This window comes from Salvelinus fontinalis, chromosome 2 (genome assembly GCF_029448725.1).
Source record: "Salvelinus fontinalis isolate EN_2023a chromosome 2, ASM2944872v1, whole genome shotgun sequence".
Classification (NCBI taxonomy): domain Eukaryota; kingdom Metazoa; phylum Chordata; class Actinopteri; order Salmoniformes; family Salmonidae; genus Salvelinus; species Salvelinus fontinalis.
The window spans coordinates 81532153-81547085 of record NC_074666.1 but is presented as its reverse complement, the minus strand read 5'-3'; the positions used below and the strand labels follow the sequence as shown (position 1 = coordinate 81547085).

Below are 14933 nucleotides of genomic sequence, written 5' to 3'. Positions count from 1 at the left end.
CATTATTACTAGACTTTTGTTGGAGTGATTGCCAAAGTGATCCATTCACCAAATTTCTGCGCATTCAATAGATGTCATGGGTAAAATAGTCCTCATGCCATCATTGTTTGACGTGCCTTAACATAGGTAGTCCTTTGCATGGTTATCTTAGGGGCTACATGCTAGTTGGTCTGCTTCCATTGGCCTTTGGAGAGCTAGGCGCATTGAGCTTTGGGAAGCTTTTTTCACCCTAAAAATCCAGTACGAAATGCATGTAGAAAGGCTTTTGTACACCGTTTTTATTGAAATGCTGTGCTTCAGAATTGTAGTCAGAGGTTGAATTGTATTATTTATTCCAGACAGTGTGTTTATGGAAACCGCAGAAAACACAACAATTGGGGAATAGAAAATGACAAAACAATACGCGGAAGAGTATCTCGTGCCATTTCTCCAAAGCAATAGAAATAATATATTTGACTGACATCCCCAACAAGGGTTTGTTGTACTTATCACGTGGTAAGCTTTTCATCCAATGGAAACGCGCCATTCCATGTCTTGGTCCGTTGCGTCAATCCAGCTGTGGATGTAACCTGGTGTCCTACTCTGGACTTGGGTCTTTGAAACAGAACTCTCCGTCCGAATGTTGAGCGTGATATGACCACCTCCTTGGTCCTGAATCCTCGCTGGGCGGACACGGTTATGTTTGTGTATGACAACAACTTGGATGAGCTGAACAAGAACATGGAGGGTCTGGTTGGTAGCGGCAATTTCGCGGCCAACCAGTGCAGGAATCTGATGGCCCACTCCGCTCTGGGGGGTCACCCCTCTAGCCTGGTGCACAGCTCCGGCTACTCCGCGGTGGATGTATCGGGCTCAAGCTCCGGGGAACCAGGCAAACAGTGCACACCATGCCCCGCGGTCCCTCAAGGCTCATCCACAGGTCCCTTACCCTATGGGTACTTTGGCAACGGCTATTATCCCTGCAGAATGGGGCGGAGTTCGCTCAAGTCCTGCACCCAGCCCAGCGCGCTCAGCTACTCTGCGGAAAAATACATGGACACCCCGGTGACATCTGAAGAATACCCGAGCCGGGCTAAAGAATTTGCGTTCTACCACGGGTACCCAAGCCCCTACCAGTCCATGGCGAGCTACCTGGACGTGTCGGTGGTGCAGACTCTCGGGGCAGGAGAGCCCCGTCACGACACGCTGCTTCCAATGGACAGCTATCAGCCGTGGGCACTGACGAATGGATGGGGCGGCCAGATGTACTGCTCAAAAGACCAGAGTCAAGCCGGACACCTTTGGAAATCTGCGTTGGCAGGTAAAAACATATGCTCTGCACACTGTCTTAGTACATTATTAGATGACTGTAATGGGACACATTGTGACATGGGTTGGATAGCCTATATGAGGCAAATTAATTCAAGTTTTTTTCTCATGCATGATTACGCAATATAATTACCTTTCATTCTGTGCATTAATCGCACGCCATCGAATGCATTATAATTTTAAATCCCTTATTCTATCGCATGTTTGGGCTGAGTATTGAATTGTAATATGTGTCTCGGTATAGCCACGCACGTTCATATGAGCGACCATTTTGGTCGTTGTAGTCTTCCTGGTTTTCTGAGTTTCTGAATACCTCATTGTAGTGTTAGTTCATCAATATGTAGGCAGTTATACACGTCCGTTTCTCAAAAACGCAGCATGGGTTATCCCTTGCAATGAGAAAGACTGAATGATAGAATTAAATGCACATTTTCCAGACTCCAGTTTCTCTTTGTTGTCCATTGCAGATGTAGTGGCCCACCAACACGATGGCAACTCCTTTCGTCGCGGTAGAAAGAAAAGGATTCCGTACACCAAGGTGCAGCTAAAGGAACTGGAGAAAGAGTATGCCGCCAACAAATTCATCACGAAAGATAAGAGGAGAAAGATTTCAGCAGGAACCAACTTGTCGGAAAGGCAGATTACCATCTGGTTTCAAAACAGGAGAGTTAAAGAGAAGAAGTTCGTGGCCAAAGTCAAGACCAGTACGCCGTAGCCAGTCAGGCTTGACCTAGACGATTTGGACGAGGGACATTGTTTTTGCTGTATGAACAAAAAAATGAAGGAAAGAAAACGTCGATGTGGTACCTTTTTTGGATTGGGATTTGGTGTGCTATTTTGCTTGCGCAATTGCATCGCCAATTCGTCTTTTGAAAAGAAGAAATAAAACAAGAACCAAGCCCTCTAAAGACAATGTTTTAGAGGCCTGTAAATACAGCACTTGCCTGCTTTAATGTAACACTTAAATCTGCTTAACTGTTTAACTCGTGCTATACATGGGGGTATATATAGGCTATATGCTAGGTATGTCAATGTTGTTACTGCAGTAGAATAGGAAACGTATTATGCAATCATATTCCCAATCTGTACTGTTTATAACGCTTGTGAAACAGTACTTTTAAAAATATAGCGTAATGCTTAATAAATTGTTTTAATCCCAGTATGTTGTATACATTAAATGTTACTCCGTGGAATATATGTATTATATATGTGATTATGTTTGCAAACCCTGTTTATATAGGGATAGTTAAAGATGAACTAGAATAATGATTGGTAAATGTACACATTGAAATAGGGATGGTCTAAGACCAAAAAAAGGAGTTCAGAAATTCCAGTAAAGTTACATTCAAACCGTTTATAGTATATTTGAAATATGAGTTTTACGCACATTGGTGATTAATTTGACATATTATGCTCCATCATGAAAGCTGCATCAAAACTTGAAAAAATATTAATTTTAAAGTATCCATACCCTTTACAAATAATATCATGCTTTTCGTGCCAAATAACAGTCTTTCTGGGGCCAATGATTTTGGTGATGGGTAAAAGCTACTGTGCCAATTGTGCCAAATATATAATTTATTATAAACTGGCTGGTTCGAGCCCTGAATGCTGATTGGCTGACAGCCGTGGTGTACCAGACAGTATACCACGGGTATGACAAAACATTTATTTTTACTGTTCTAATTACTTTGATAACCAGTTTATAATAGCAATAAGGCACCTCTGGGGTTTAAAGTATATGGTCAATATACCACATCTAAGGGCTGTGTCCAGACACTCCGCAATGTGTCGTGAATAAGAACAGCCTTTAGCCGTGGTATATTGGCCATATACCACACCTCCTGTGGCCTTATTGCTTAAATACACTTTGAAAGTTGAAGGCCTTCAAACACAGCCATATTTGAAATGGCTAGCTATATAACGTGTTGTATGTTAATACTTAGCCTTACTTGTATCAGCTATTGATGCTCTTATTACTGCTTCATTAATACTCTTGGAACCCTTGGACGTTTACGCAGGCCTAGGCCAATGGGCTACCTCAAAATATATATGAATGGTTTAGACAGGATTTTGATAATTGGTAGACTTATTTTATTTTAAAATTAACATAATTACTAGCCTATTCAATACGAAATCAGTCAAATACGGCTACAAAGATTAAACTTACTTCAGATGTCGGCCTTTATATGCAAACTAAAACAAATGAAATTCACTTCAAGCGTCAAGAAATTAGTTGCATATTCAATATTGGCTGTTAGTCTATATATCCTGTTTCAGGTGGATACGAGGAATGTTTATGTTCAAGAAGAAAAAAGAGCATGAGGCAACTGCAGAATTCCTTAATCCGTCCTTGACCTTGACCTTGAGGGTCACGTGCTCACCAGATCAGCAATAACGCTAATCATGAATATGTATTCGGGGAACGGGGTGTTTCTATGTCCTTATGAATAGCCTATAGCCACCGTTATGCCACATCTGATTATCTCCAGGTGTCCATATCTCGGATATACAGTAAATCTCACAACATAAACATTATTTTGTGTCACTCTTGTTATGGAAAAGGTCCTCAAAGTAGCTTCTAGCCTTGGTGTCCCACACAAGCTTCCCTTCGTGTTCAGAGGATCTCATAGTGGCTATCCTCCTGCGTAACTGTATGAAATATTATTATCCGAATGTTCGCTCGTTTGGATAAGCAGATTTACGCACTATAGTCTGTTTAACAGTCTTCTGAGACGTGATTTACGCATCTGTCTGGTTCCGAACAGTTTAATTGTTAGATAGTGAGCAGAGCTAAGGCGCGCCCCGGCTGCATACTGCACTTAACGCCGGTCTAGATTAGTCAGGGTGTAAAAGGTGCGTCGTTATTCAAAGGCTTTGCATCATCACCTTTGCATCGTCCTGTTGCTTCCTTTTTGCCGTGCTCTGTTTTAAAGGCAGTCGACACATCACATAGGTATGTATTTCGCTCGTTGGTTAAATATAGACACTTTGGGGAATGTTGCCAATGGAAACGTTTTGCGGAGCGACATTTCAGAATAAAACATACACTACCCGACGCATTGATTATGACATAGGCGTACCATAATATGTGCCATTTGTAGCCTAGGCAACGCTCAGACAGCCAGCATAGTCATGTAATAATAATACAGGTTATTTCCCTTTACCATTGATAAATGCAACAACTACAAAGACGAGCTGAAGCACTAATCTAATGCGCCAACCTTGATTGGGGAGGTTTTTGCTTGGTATGGATTCTGACAGAATTTGAGAGGAACGATATCAAAGCCCGTTCAACACTGTACACTTTTTATCCAGCTTTGCGAATTGCGAGAGACTTTTGGAGTTTTTTAGTATTCCAACCCAAACCCATATATTTTATGATATTATCCTGGTGCTACTCTCAGACCAGACATAATTTGACATACGATACTAAAATAAGACGATAAAAACAGCTATTAGACCTCATAGGCCTATTTCAACACAGCCTAAGGCGCTTGTATCACTTTTTGCTGGCAAAGAAACACATGGGCTCGAGTGTGCAGCTTTTTGTGCCCCGTAGCATTTCTATTCAGGTAAGCCTCAGTAAATAGCCATGCCTGCCATTTGAAACCTAATTTGTCATGTTGTTATTTCAGTTTCATTGTTTTAAATACAATTGAATGATGTATTTCCCCCCCAGTATATCTTATTGATTAAGTTTGTGCATTAGACGAAATGATTATAAACATGGCCTATAATAGCCAATTCATGGAGATTTTGAATGGACTAGTCATTTCTCAGTCCAGATTACACGACATGTGCAGTGCTGCTTTTCAGACCAACAAAGCGTAGGCTAGACGTGCCTTGCACCTAACTGTGCTAGGCAATACATTCGGAATACCCTTCCTTCCACCGCTGGTTAACATTGAACTTGACAAAAGCATTCTAACAAACGGCGCGTCTGCTTTGTGTTTACGTTGTGGTTTAATGGTAGTTCATTCTCCTCCTTTAGAAAACGCACAATATGAGCGTCAAGCACGGAAGTAGCTTTCCACCAGCAATACAATAAAGCTGCAATTTTCCTTTGGTTGAAATACCAGACCCTATAATTAATTGTTTTACTCTTGAATAGTAAATTGTAATTGGTCGATATTTTATCAGTGTATAGGAAATATAGCCATTTCGCATTTCGTATGGCCTATAGCCACTTCAAGGCCTTTTACGTGCATCTGGGCCTATCCCACTCTGGAGTGACGGAAGATTGACGCTGTAGCCTATAGTGCCACAGTACTGAAGCAATATTTTGGCTTTTGTTGATCTTTGTCTTCACTGTGATCGACATTTTGTCTTTAGTCAATTTAAGATATTCTCGTAACTCAAACGCTCAGGGACTTGAGTGTGCTTGATACCCAACTACCAATACAATATCAGGGTTAGGAGTACAGCCTATAGCTTTGCTCAAGATTCACGGAGGTGTAACTTGTAACATAACCACAAAGCATAGCATGTCGTGGCTTTTAAAAGTAGGCAACAGATCTTATCGTCATCACACAGCATTCCAACTCTGAAGAAATAAAGTGCCATTTCAAAGTGTGACGCTCAAAACTAATTTATTGATAGGACAGGCTTTGCCACATATTGGCTATACATTTATGCTTTAATATCATAGTTTGGCCTACTTTACTTTATTCGATACATTTGACAGGGACAATGTTTATGTCTGTGAAACTTGACGGGTATATGGAAGCAAATTTAAAATATAGATTTTAGTAGGCCTATTTTCAATTTGAGTATTTTCTCAGAAAATGAAAACATGACCTACTGTGATAGGAAAGTTACACACAATTAAATGGGGTAAAGCAGTTTAATAATTGTTAACCTATTGAATAGGCTTAATTCTATAAAATGTTTTGGACATGGTAACTTTAGGCATATTCTAGATTTGAGACATTCGGCCAATCAGGCTAATCTTTGAAACTCCTGAGTGTACTTTAAAATATGTATTTTTTTCTTTAAACAAGGCAGATTGATAATTAATATGTCAATCTGTCGATGTTAAAATAGGAATATTTTGACAGTTCTTTTGGTGGCTTGCTTGAAGACAAGCAGGAGAGTCCAAGATCTATCCCGCGATGTCTTCCATGTCAATATCTCTTCAACTGGCCGGTTCCAAGAGCATGCTTCATTTCAAGAATGCCAAACTCTTCTCTCTCAAGTTCACGTCCAGTCCCCCGTCCCCCTTCCCCCGTTTATTACACTCTTTCCCTTTGCAGACTCCCCTCCCCCTAGTCTGCATTGCGGACAGTCTTTTGTTACACGGTGGACTTTGCAGTTGAACTTGAGACATCTTGTAAACAATAAGTAGTCTGGCCCTTGTCTGGACAGAGGTGGTCAATAGACCTGAGGCTCAAAACGTATTCGCTGCATGCAGGAGGAAGAGTAAATTACTATACACACCAGGCCTCCAACGATGCACCTAGAATTAGTAGTCAGCTCAGTCTGAGCTCCCTGAGCTGCAAGGTGACGCATAGGCCTAAATGGATTAATGAATTGAGAATAAGACCTGCATTCCCATATAGTATATATGGGGACAAGGTCAAAATCACATGAAAACATAGACGATATGTATATACAATATTTACAAAGATGAACAGTAGACACATGTAAGAAGATATTGTGGGAAAAGATCATGGATGAAAATCCGCACCGAAAGACACATTTAAAAAGGCACAACACCAATAGCCTAGCTAAACTGTAGCTGAGCTAGAATTTCCCCAAATGTGTGCTTTTATAAAGAGCATATAGATTGTAGAAACAAATGATGTTTCTTACAACCACATCAGCTGGTGCCAACACTATTCCAATAGGTCTTGAGCGCAACTGTAAATATTTTCTGGCGGTGCACGTGCTAAAGCTTACTGCCCATACAAGTGGTCAAATGTGTTATTTTGAACGGCTCACTATAATATGGCTACACCACATTTTAGGATCGAAAACTCGGAGGAAATAACTGAAATGTCTTTTGTTGTTGTTGAGCAAAACAAATTGTTGGCCTTGCACTGTGTAGATGCTCAAAAGTCACATAGGCCTATCGTTTTCAACAACCTTTATCTGTTTACCCTATATGTATCCAACATACTATTATTATTATTAGGCATGCTAGATCTGTAATAACTATTTAAAAATAAAAAAATAAAAACTGTAGGCTATTCTAATGTGTATTGTATGTCTGAATCTTGAATATTTATTTTAATTTTTATATATTATATATTTTTTTGTCACATATGCCCTCGACAACACTTCACGGTTAGGTGTCCAATATAAATGCTACCAAGAACCCTGTTTTAAAACTGTTGTATATATTTGTTTTATGTCACATACGCCCTCCACAACACTGCACAGTTAGGTGTCCAATATTTATGTCTACAAACTTTTCGAATGTACATATTACCATTAAGCTACCAAATGTATAGCCAATAGCTGGATACTTACTGACATCACATTGAGAAAGGAGAGTCATTAAGATTAATTGATAAGGCTCTCATCATGTTTGGTATGTATTCGTATGCCGTTATTTACCTTCCTTGTATAGTGTCATGCCAAAAGTTATTGATAGGCCCATACGCCAGCAAAGGGACTTTTGGATATACGCATTCAACCAGGCCTAGACTATTGTATTTTCAGCTACCGGATATGGCTGAATAAATGAGGCTCTGGAAGACAAGGCTAGGCTACTTACAGGGATAGAAATGAACAATATTAAAGATGAATAAAGACTATACTGAAAATAATATGAGAGGAAATTATACTAAAGGGTGACAGCATGGACTTGGCCTGCCTTTTGGCCATGCGCTAGGCTACTCAGTGTATATCTTGAATCCGGTTAGGTTTGTGCTTTCTTTTTTTATGTCGCCAGGGGAACTGGGAGAAGCGGGAGAGGTGTTGGTGTTGACAAACAGGAACACGAGTTGGAACTCTTGAGCGCGCTAATGATCACCAGCCCATCCGCGCACAATGAAACCACATCATAGCATCGTTCTGATTGAGAGGAAAAGCCCGCCTACTTAAACCGAGATCAACATAACTTGAAGACTACGCTGTAAAATGACCAAATGTATTGGCATGCAACACACAACTCATCTGTGAAATTTTACGGGGCACTACAATTATGTTGACCTTATAAATCGGAGTTGATTTTGGAAAAAAGTGAGGCAATGTTCCTCATTGTGCTGGGCTAACTATTGGTTCCATTATTTTCCCTGTCATTGAAATCATTTACATGCTGACCTCCAGTCGTAGAGTCCAGTTATGTTAGAACTGTTAGCTACATTTGGATTTATTTAGCCCACCAATAATTCATTTCAATAACATTATGCTGAATATATTGTCAATAATCATATATGGCTTTACAGGTTAACTCATGGCCTACAATTTACAAAAATAATTGTAAAAATGTCCCAAGTCCTCAGTATCGGACCGAATAGCACAAACATTGCTATATCTACCATGTTTAATTAGGTAAGCAACAACCTTCATCTTTCACCTTGACCTGTTGCGTGGAGATCTCCTTAAAGGAATAGTTCAGCACAATTACAAAATTACATATTGGTTTCCTTATATATGACAGCAAGCCATGCTTTGGTTTAGTTTCCCTTTCTACATGCGAATGTTTTAGCATTTGTGGCACAAATCCCATTCAATTCATGGGACGGATTTTGTTCAAAACATCTAAATGTGACTTTGTTGATCTTCACAAATAATTTAAGATACTTTGGATGATTTGGACATGATGCGCGAGATATGCTAATATCGGTCCCATGAAACAAATTAAAAGACATTAGCATGTGGAAACAGTGGCAGGGAAACTACACCGAAGCATGGATTGTTGTTATACCTTGTCCATTGACAGCTTACAGGGTAAGGAAACCAATGTGTCATTTTGTAATTTGAGTAAACTATCGCTTTAACCTTGCTCCATGCCTTGCACAAGCATTAAAATCGGACTCAGTACATCTGGATGAGTTGTGTAGCTAGGATCGTAATGAAAGGCGTGGATGTTTTTAGCAGCCCAGTGCACTAACCCGCTGGCACCGCGTGGATGTGGTCCAGATGTGTTGGGCCGCGCCAGAGTGCAGAGGTGCCCTACACGAATCAGCAGCGTGTTAGAAGCCGAGGCCCAATTGACCTCACTCGCATTTTCTGGTCGCCGATTCCATATTTTGAGGGCCAGTAAAAAGGGCATTTTGTATCATGACGTGGGTGGTTTGTCAACACCTCACGCCAGACATTGCTCTCGGGGGTAGTGGTGTAGGCGTAGCCTATGATGGACAAGTGTTGATGCCAGGTGTCAGCGAAACCGCAGTTCACAAAATAGCCTGATTTATTTATCGTGTTTTTTGCAGGCCATTGTATATTTTAACGTTTTTCCAAAACAATAACACAACATCGTCAATAACCTGTAATTCGGTTAATTAACTCTCTACAGCCACAATTGATCACATTTGTTTTCGGTAGGCAATAGCTTCCCGGTTTAAAAGTCCTTAAATTTGCCTAAATTGGAATACAAATTGTTGTGGGACTTCAGAATTGTACCGGTTTAAAATATATAGACAACGTTATATATACTGTTGTAACCTGTATTGGTACATATAGCCTAAGTAACATCTGGTGAACAAAGTAAACGGATATGGATAAACGAATGCAATCTTTGTAATCCGAATTGTGTTACATGTTTGATACAAGTCTATTGCATTCCCATTTGGAGATATGAATCAGACCTGCTGTGTTTGACCTCTGACAATATTCAAAACGTTTAGTGGTTCTGTGATACAAATTCTAAACGTAATATGCTACCAATTTATTTATTTCGATAAGTGCGTAAAGAAATACTAATTTAAACCTATTAGTTCTAGAGAGAGAGTCTCGCAAATGCATGCTTCAATATGACCAATCGATTACAATTGAAAGTTGTTGAACTGTTTATACATTTAGCCTGAATGTAGAAAACGATAGGCTACAGTGAGCAATAAAATGATGACTTATCAATAACTACTGCGCACACACTTCTTATAATGAAAAATCTAGGCTACTGAAAGAGCTACTGCCTAAATACTGCAATGCGGGTCCCTGTGTATCCGTCGAAATTAGCAATTTATTCTTATGCATAGGCATATGCTGTGTCATGTCAATACCTTAGATTTCGTTAGAAAACATGTCAATACTGAGTTGTAATTTTGTGTTATAAAAAATATTTGCTCTTTTTGTCGCATGAAGTATCTCTAGAGGCCTTGATAGCCGTTCAAAGACAATAGCTGTTTGTTTATCCTATTACTTTTTAACCAAGACAATAATATGCATTGTATACAATTCCGATTTAGATTTTTGCTATTCATCTGTGGCTTATCTTTTCAAATCTTGATTAAAATGTTGGATTTTATCTGGTCCTACGTAATCTATTCGGAACAATACAAGAGGATCAGATGAGAATGGTAAAAACGTATTTACGTGTGGTCTGAGATGTTCTTGAGTCGACCTACCTCGAGCTGAATTTCTCTCTACCATGTTCACCTTGTAAAAAGTACTTTCCAGCAATAATACTATCGAAAAAGTATACAACAGAAGCGTTCTTATTTTATGGATGTTTAATTGTCCTTTTTTTAAAATATGATTTTGCAATTGCATACTCAAATCATATGAGTATATTTCGTGCTCCCAGACACAGAGTTTAGGCCTATATTTTCTGACATTCAACAAGTTATCATTCGTTTCACGCACGTACCGATTAATCTTCATGAATCATTTTTATTTATTTTTTATTTTACCTTTATTTAACTAGGCAAGTCAGTTAAGAACAAATTCGTATTTTCAATGACGGCCTAGGAACAGTGGGTTAACTGCCTTGTTCAGGGGCAGAACGACATATTTTTACTAGCCTTGCTATGAGTTAGCCTACTCATGATGTTGTACAATGTGATGCTTGATGATTGACATGAAAAAGTAAATAATGTGTTCAAATTGTATTCATATTTGGTTAATAGCCTATTTCCCATGACTTAGTAAAGCAGGAAGGTATAATTTGGACTTCTTGTTGGTGTAGCCTAAGTATTTAAAATTGTTTATTCACTTCTAGGCTGCACTGTAAACTTGTAGAATATAGTTGTGTTAAAATATGATTGGTACATTTGATATGAATTCGTATGCATAGTCAAAGAGACAGGCACGTTTGTGCAACGTCCTTGTCTTCAAGTAGGTCCGCTCTCTTCTGCCATCTTGCGTCGTTTAGAGTGACATGCAACCAGCTAGTTGCATTAAACGTCCACTAGTAGGCTACCCATGAAGTCGGTGGAAGAATTCTCATTCAAGGGGGATTGTGCAGAGACCGCACTCACAAACCAAATATACAAATCTTTAGATCGGGATTTGACATCAAATAGAATAAAGAGAGTTATAGAAACGATACTTTACACAGACAGAAGCGAATGTCTTGGTTTTGTCCTCTTTCACGGTCACTCAAGGTCAAACGCGATCTTGAAGCGAGAGCTTCTGATTAGAGAACGGCCTCGTGTTTTACGATTCCGAAAAACCCGGCGGTCCTTCCCAGTGACGACATAGGCTGCTCGTTTTACAAGAAGGCTCTTTATTGAATTGTTCTCGCTCTGATAGGCACCCGGGACATTGAGCGTGTGTTCCCCATCTTAATTGTCTGTCGGAGGCAATACAGTCACTGAAATACATATCTATAAAATACCTCACCCTTGTCCAATGATCTAGATTGGCTGTCACCAAATATATATGAATAAAAAATACAACTCAGGAGCTATTGGAAAATACTTATTCGCATTGTGCAGTTTGGTTCCATTTTGAGAAGTAGGCCTACGTGCGTTTTGCATGATTTTGAATTAATCAACTGGCTTAGTGGCTTCGTTATAAATATCAATGTTAGTCAGTCCTAGTAGTTTTTAATTCATCCATCATGAGATCACGGGTTGCCTATCGACCATCTTTACATATCGAGGTTTGATTGCTTAACACAGGTGCTGGTAGGGCCTACTGTAGGCCATGTACAGTAGACTATACAGTGTGTAGTTCTTCAATCATTTTTCATTGATGTTTACGTGTGAGACAACACTGCACAACAGGTTAAACATGACTAAAACACAGTATCCATTCAGAAAGCAGTTTAATTGATATTGGGCCTTTGTTAAAATGAAAAGCATGTCCATGTAATATACTGCATGCATGACAAGTAGGCAATGTGGAAACCAAGGAAAATACTTTATGAATATGCTCTTATCAGCATGTTTATTTCCTCACAGGCTTTTTTAGGCTGAAGTAATAACCAATCAACGTCTCCGTCTCCCGGATTCCAGAGGGATCGTGAATAAGGGTGCATAGCGGACCCATCATTGCATCTTTCTGTCCCACTGCAGAGGGGCACAGCAGAACAATACATCTAACGGCTGTGGACTGGTATAGAGAATGGAACAATGATGGAAAGAGGAAGATTTTTTGGATGACATTGAAAGTGCTCTTGATAAAACCATGTCTATTGTGGTCGGATATATCAACATGTTGGAAGAGGGACTCTATACAGGTTGTCATTGTTAAGCCAGATTTTGACCATATTAATGGGATTAATATGCTAATTGCAAGCAGACCATCCAAATCATCAGTGTTTGGGCCAAAAGTATGTAAGCTAGTCAATTTGGTTGTGCATCAGCAGTTTTTCTCTTTTGTCAGTCACTGACAGTCACTCAATTAGCTTTCAGCTTACAAATTTTAGATTGATAAGTTAGTCTAGCCAGTTATCTAAAGTTGTAGTAATCATAGCTGAGTACCAACTGGACATGCAGGGCACGTGCCCAAGGGCCCTTACCTCCAGGGGGCCCCATTGATTTTGTTAGTCACTCTCACTCATGGCATAAGTCATGGCAAAAGGTGTAGAATTGCAGGAAATTCACTTTAAACATACATTTTTCTCTGCTGTCACAAAAAAATGATCCCCCAACCAAACATCGCTTAGGGCCCCCAAAAGGCTAGAGCCGGCCCTGGATGGAGTAGACAAACACATTCTGTGATGAGTCTGCTTTTCACATTTCTTCTTGTGTAAAACAATGTTTGGTTGTTATTCTCCATGGACAGTCTGTACACTGTGTCCATCATAGGTCCCATTATAGACAGATGCTGCAGTGAAACTTAAATGTCTATATCTGGGCATTTGTGATTAAAGCTAGTATCCTTAGTTGCTACATCCATTTTTGGACTTTTTGAGGTTTGAGGAAATTGAGGATATATACCCATTGATTCTTGAAGAATATATGAAATAAGAAATAAGAAATATAAGAAATGCCTCATGAGCTTTGTTCAACAGTTGTATCCCACCAGAACCCAAAATATGAGCTTGTTTTACTCCAACGTTTGTAAACAATGTAAATGTAAATAAACACTGTATAGCTTTAAAACATGGTTACATCAATCATTTTGATATTATGGATGGTCAGTCCTTGCATCCATAGCTCTGTCTATGAATTTGATAGTGGTAGAATTTCTCCAGGCACATCCCTAAGTTTTTTTTTACTAAAACAGAGGCGGGGTAACAGCTTTTTAATTGTTTCAATTAAGGGTTCTAACTTTAAATGGTGACAAATGTATCAGTAATGTCGCAATGAAAAGACAGAGTAGATTCTCACTGCCTTGTTGTTTTGGGGCAGACACCAGTACTCTCCACTGCAGACCTTTGCATACATAAATCAGCTTTTAGTTGTCTTGCACCTTATTTGTGGAACAGTCTTCAAAATGTTCTTACAGGTGATGCTCTGGTGCCTCTGGCAATTCCGCAAGCTGATTGAGGACCGTATTACTGATGAATGTGTTTGTTTTTTATGACCGTGTTTTTCTGCTTGCATTTTTGTATTTATATTGATTTGTGTATTTTCTGTCATTTATGTAATTCAGGGCTCATCTGTAAAAGAGACCTTGGTCTCAGTTTGACTCCCTGATAAGATGAAGGTTAAATAAAAAATAAATACAGGAGTCAAAGTTAGGCAACACTGTCACCTTCTGGTCATAGGATAGTGTTGCACACCGAAGGCAGACGTTTTCTCCAACTGTCACGTCTCATTCAGTTTACTTGGTAAACAGTATTTCAACTCAAACTATTAATTCAAAGGCATAGCTCTTTGCTCTTTGTCCATATATTCGTGGGATAAATAAGATGGTTTCAACAAAATCTAAAATACAGAGCGATTTTGAAATACAAGACTTTTAGATCGAGAGCGTCTCATTTTGATGGTGCTAACGGATGTCTTCAATGCAAATGTTCTAGAATTAATCCATTGACTTTTGAAAGGATAACTCATCATGCGATACAAATGATTTAAAGCATGCTGTTCTGAAATCTACTCATAAACATGCAATTAAAAGAAACAAAATCAGTCTTATAACACCCCATTACCAAGAAGCAAGCAACTTAATAATAAATAAATAACAATAACAAATATCAATCAATTTACCCGTCTTCTTCTCTCGCCTCTCCTCGTTTTCGAGTTATGACAATAGTAATTATGATAATAATAGAAAAGAATAAGGACGATAACAACAATAAAGATGATCCTTAAAAAAACAGCCAGCAATACGACTAACAT

At 39.2% G+C, this 14933-nt stretch overlaps 1 protein-coding gene across 1 annotated transcript; it reads left to right on the top strand.

Annotated features, from left to right (window-relative positions):
• The first annotated feature begins 608 nt into the window (after nt 1–608).
• On the top strand, nt 609–2462 carry LOC129869388 (homeobox protein Hox-B13a). The gene is made up of 2 exons (XM_055943758.1): nt 609–1300; nt 1776–2462. Exons 1-2 carry the CDS (start codon nt 634–636, stop codon nt 2021–2023), a joined length of 915 nt encoding a protein of 304 aa, XP_055799733.1. The 5' UTR covers nt 609–633; the 3' UTR covers nt 2024–2462.
• Nucleotides 2463–14933: the final 12471 nt, after the last annotated feature.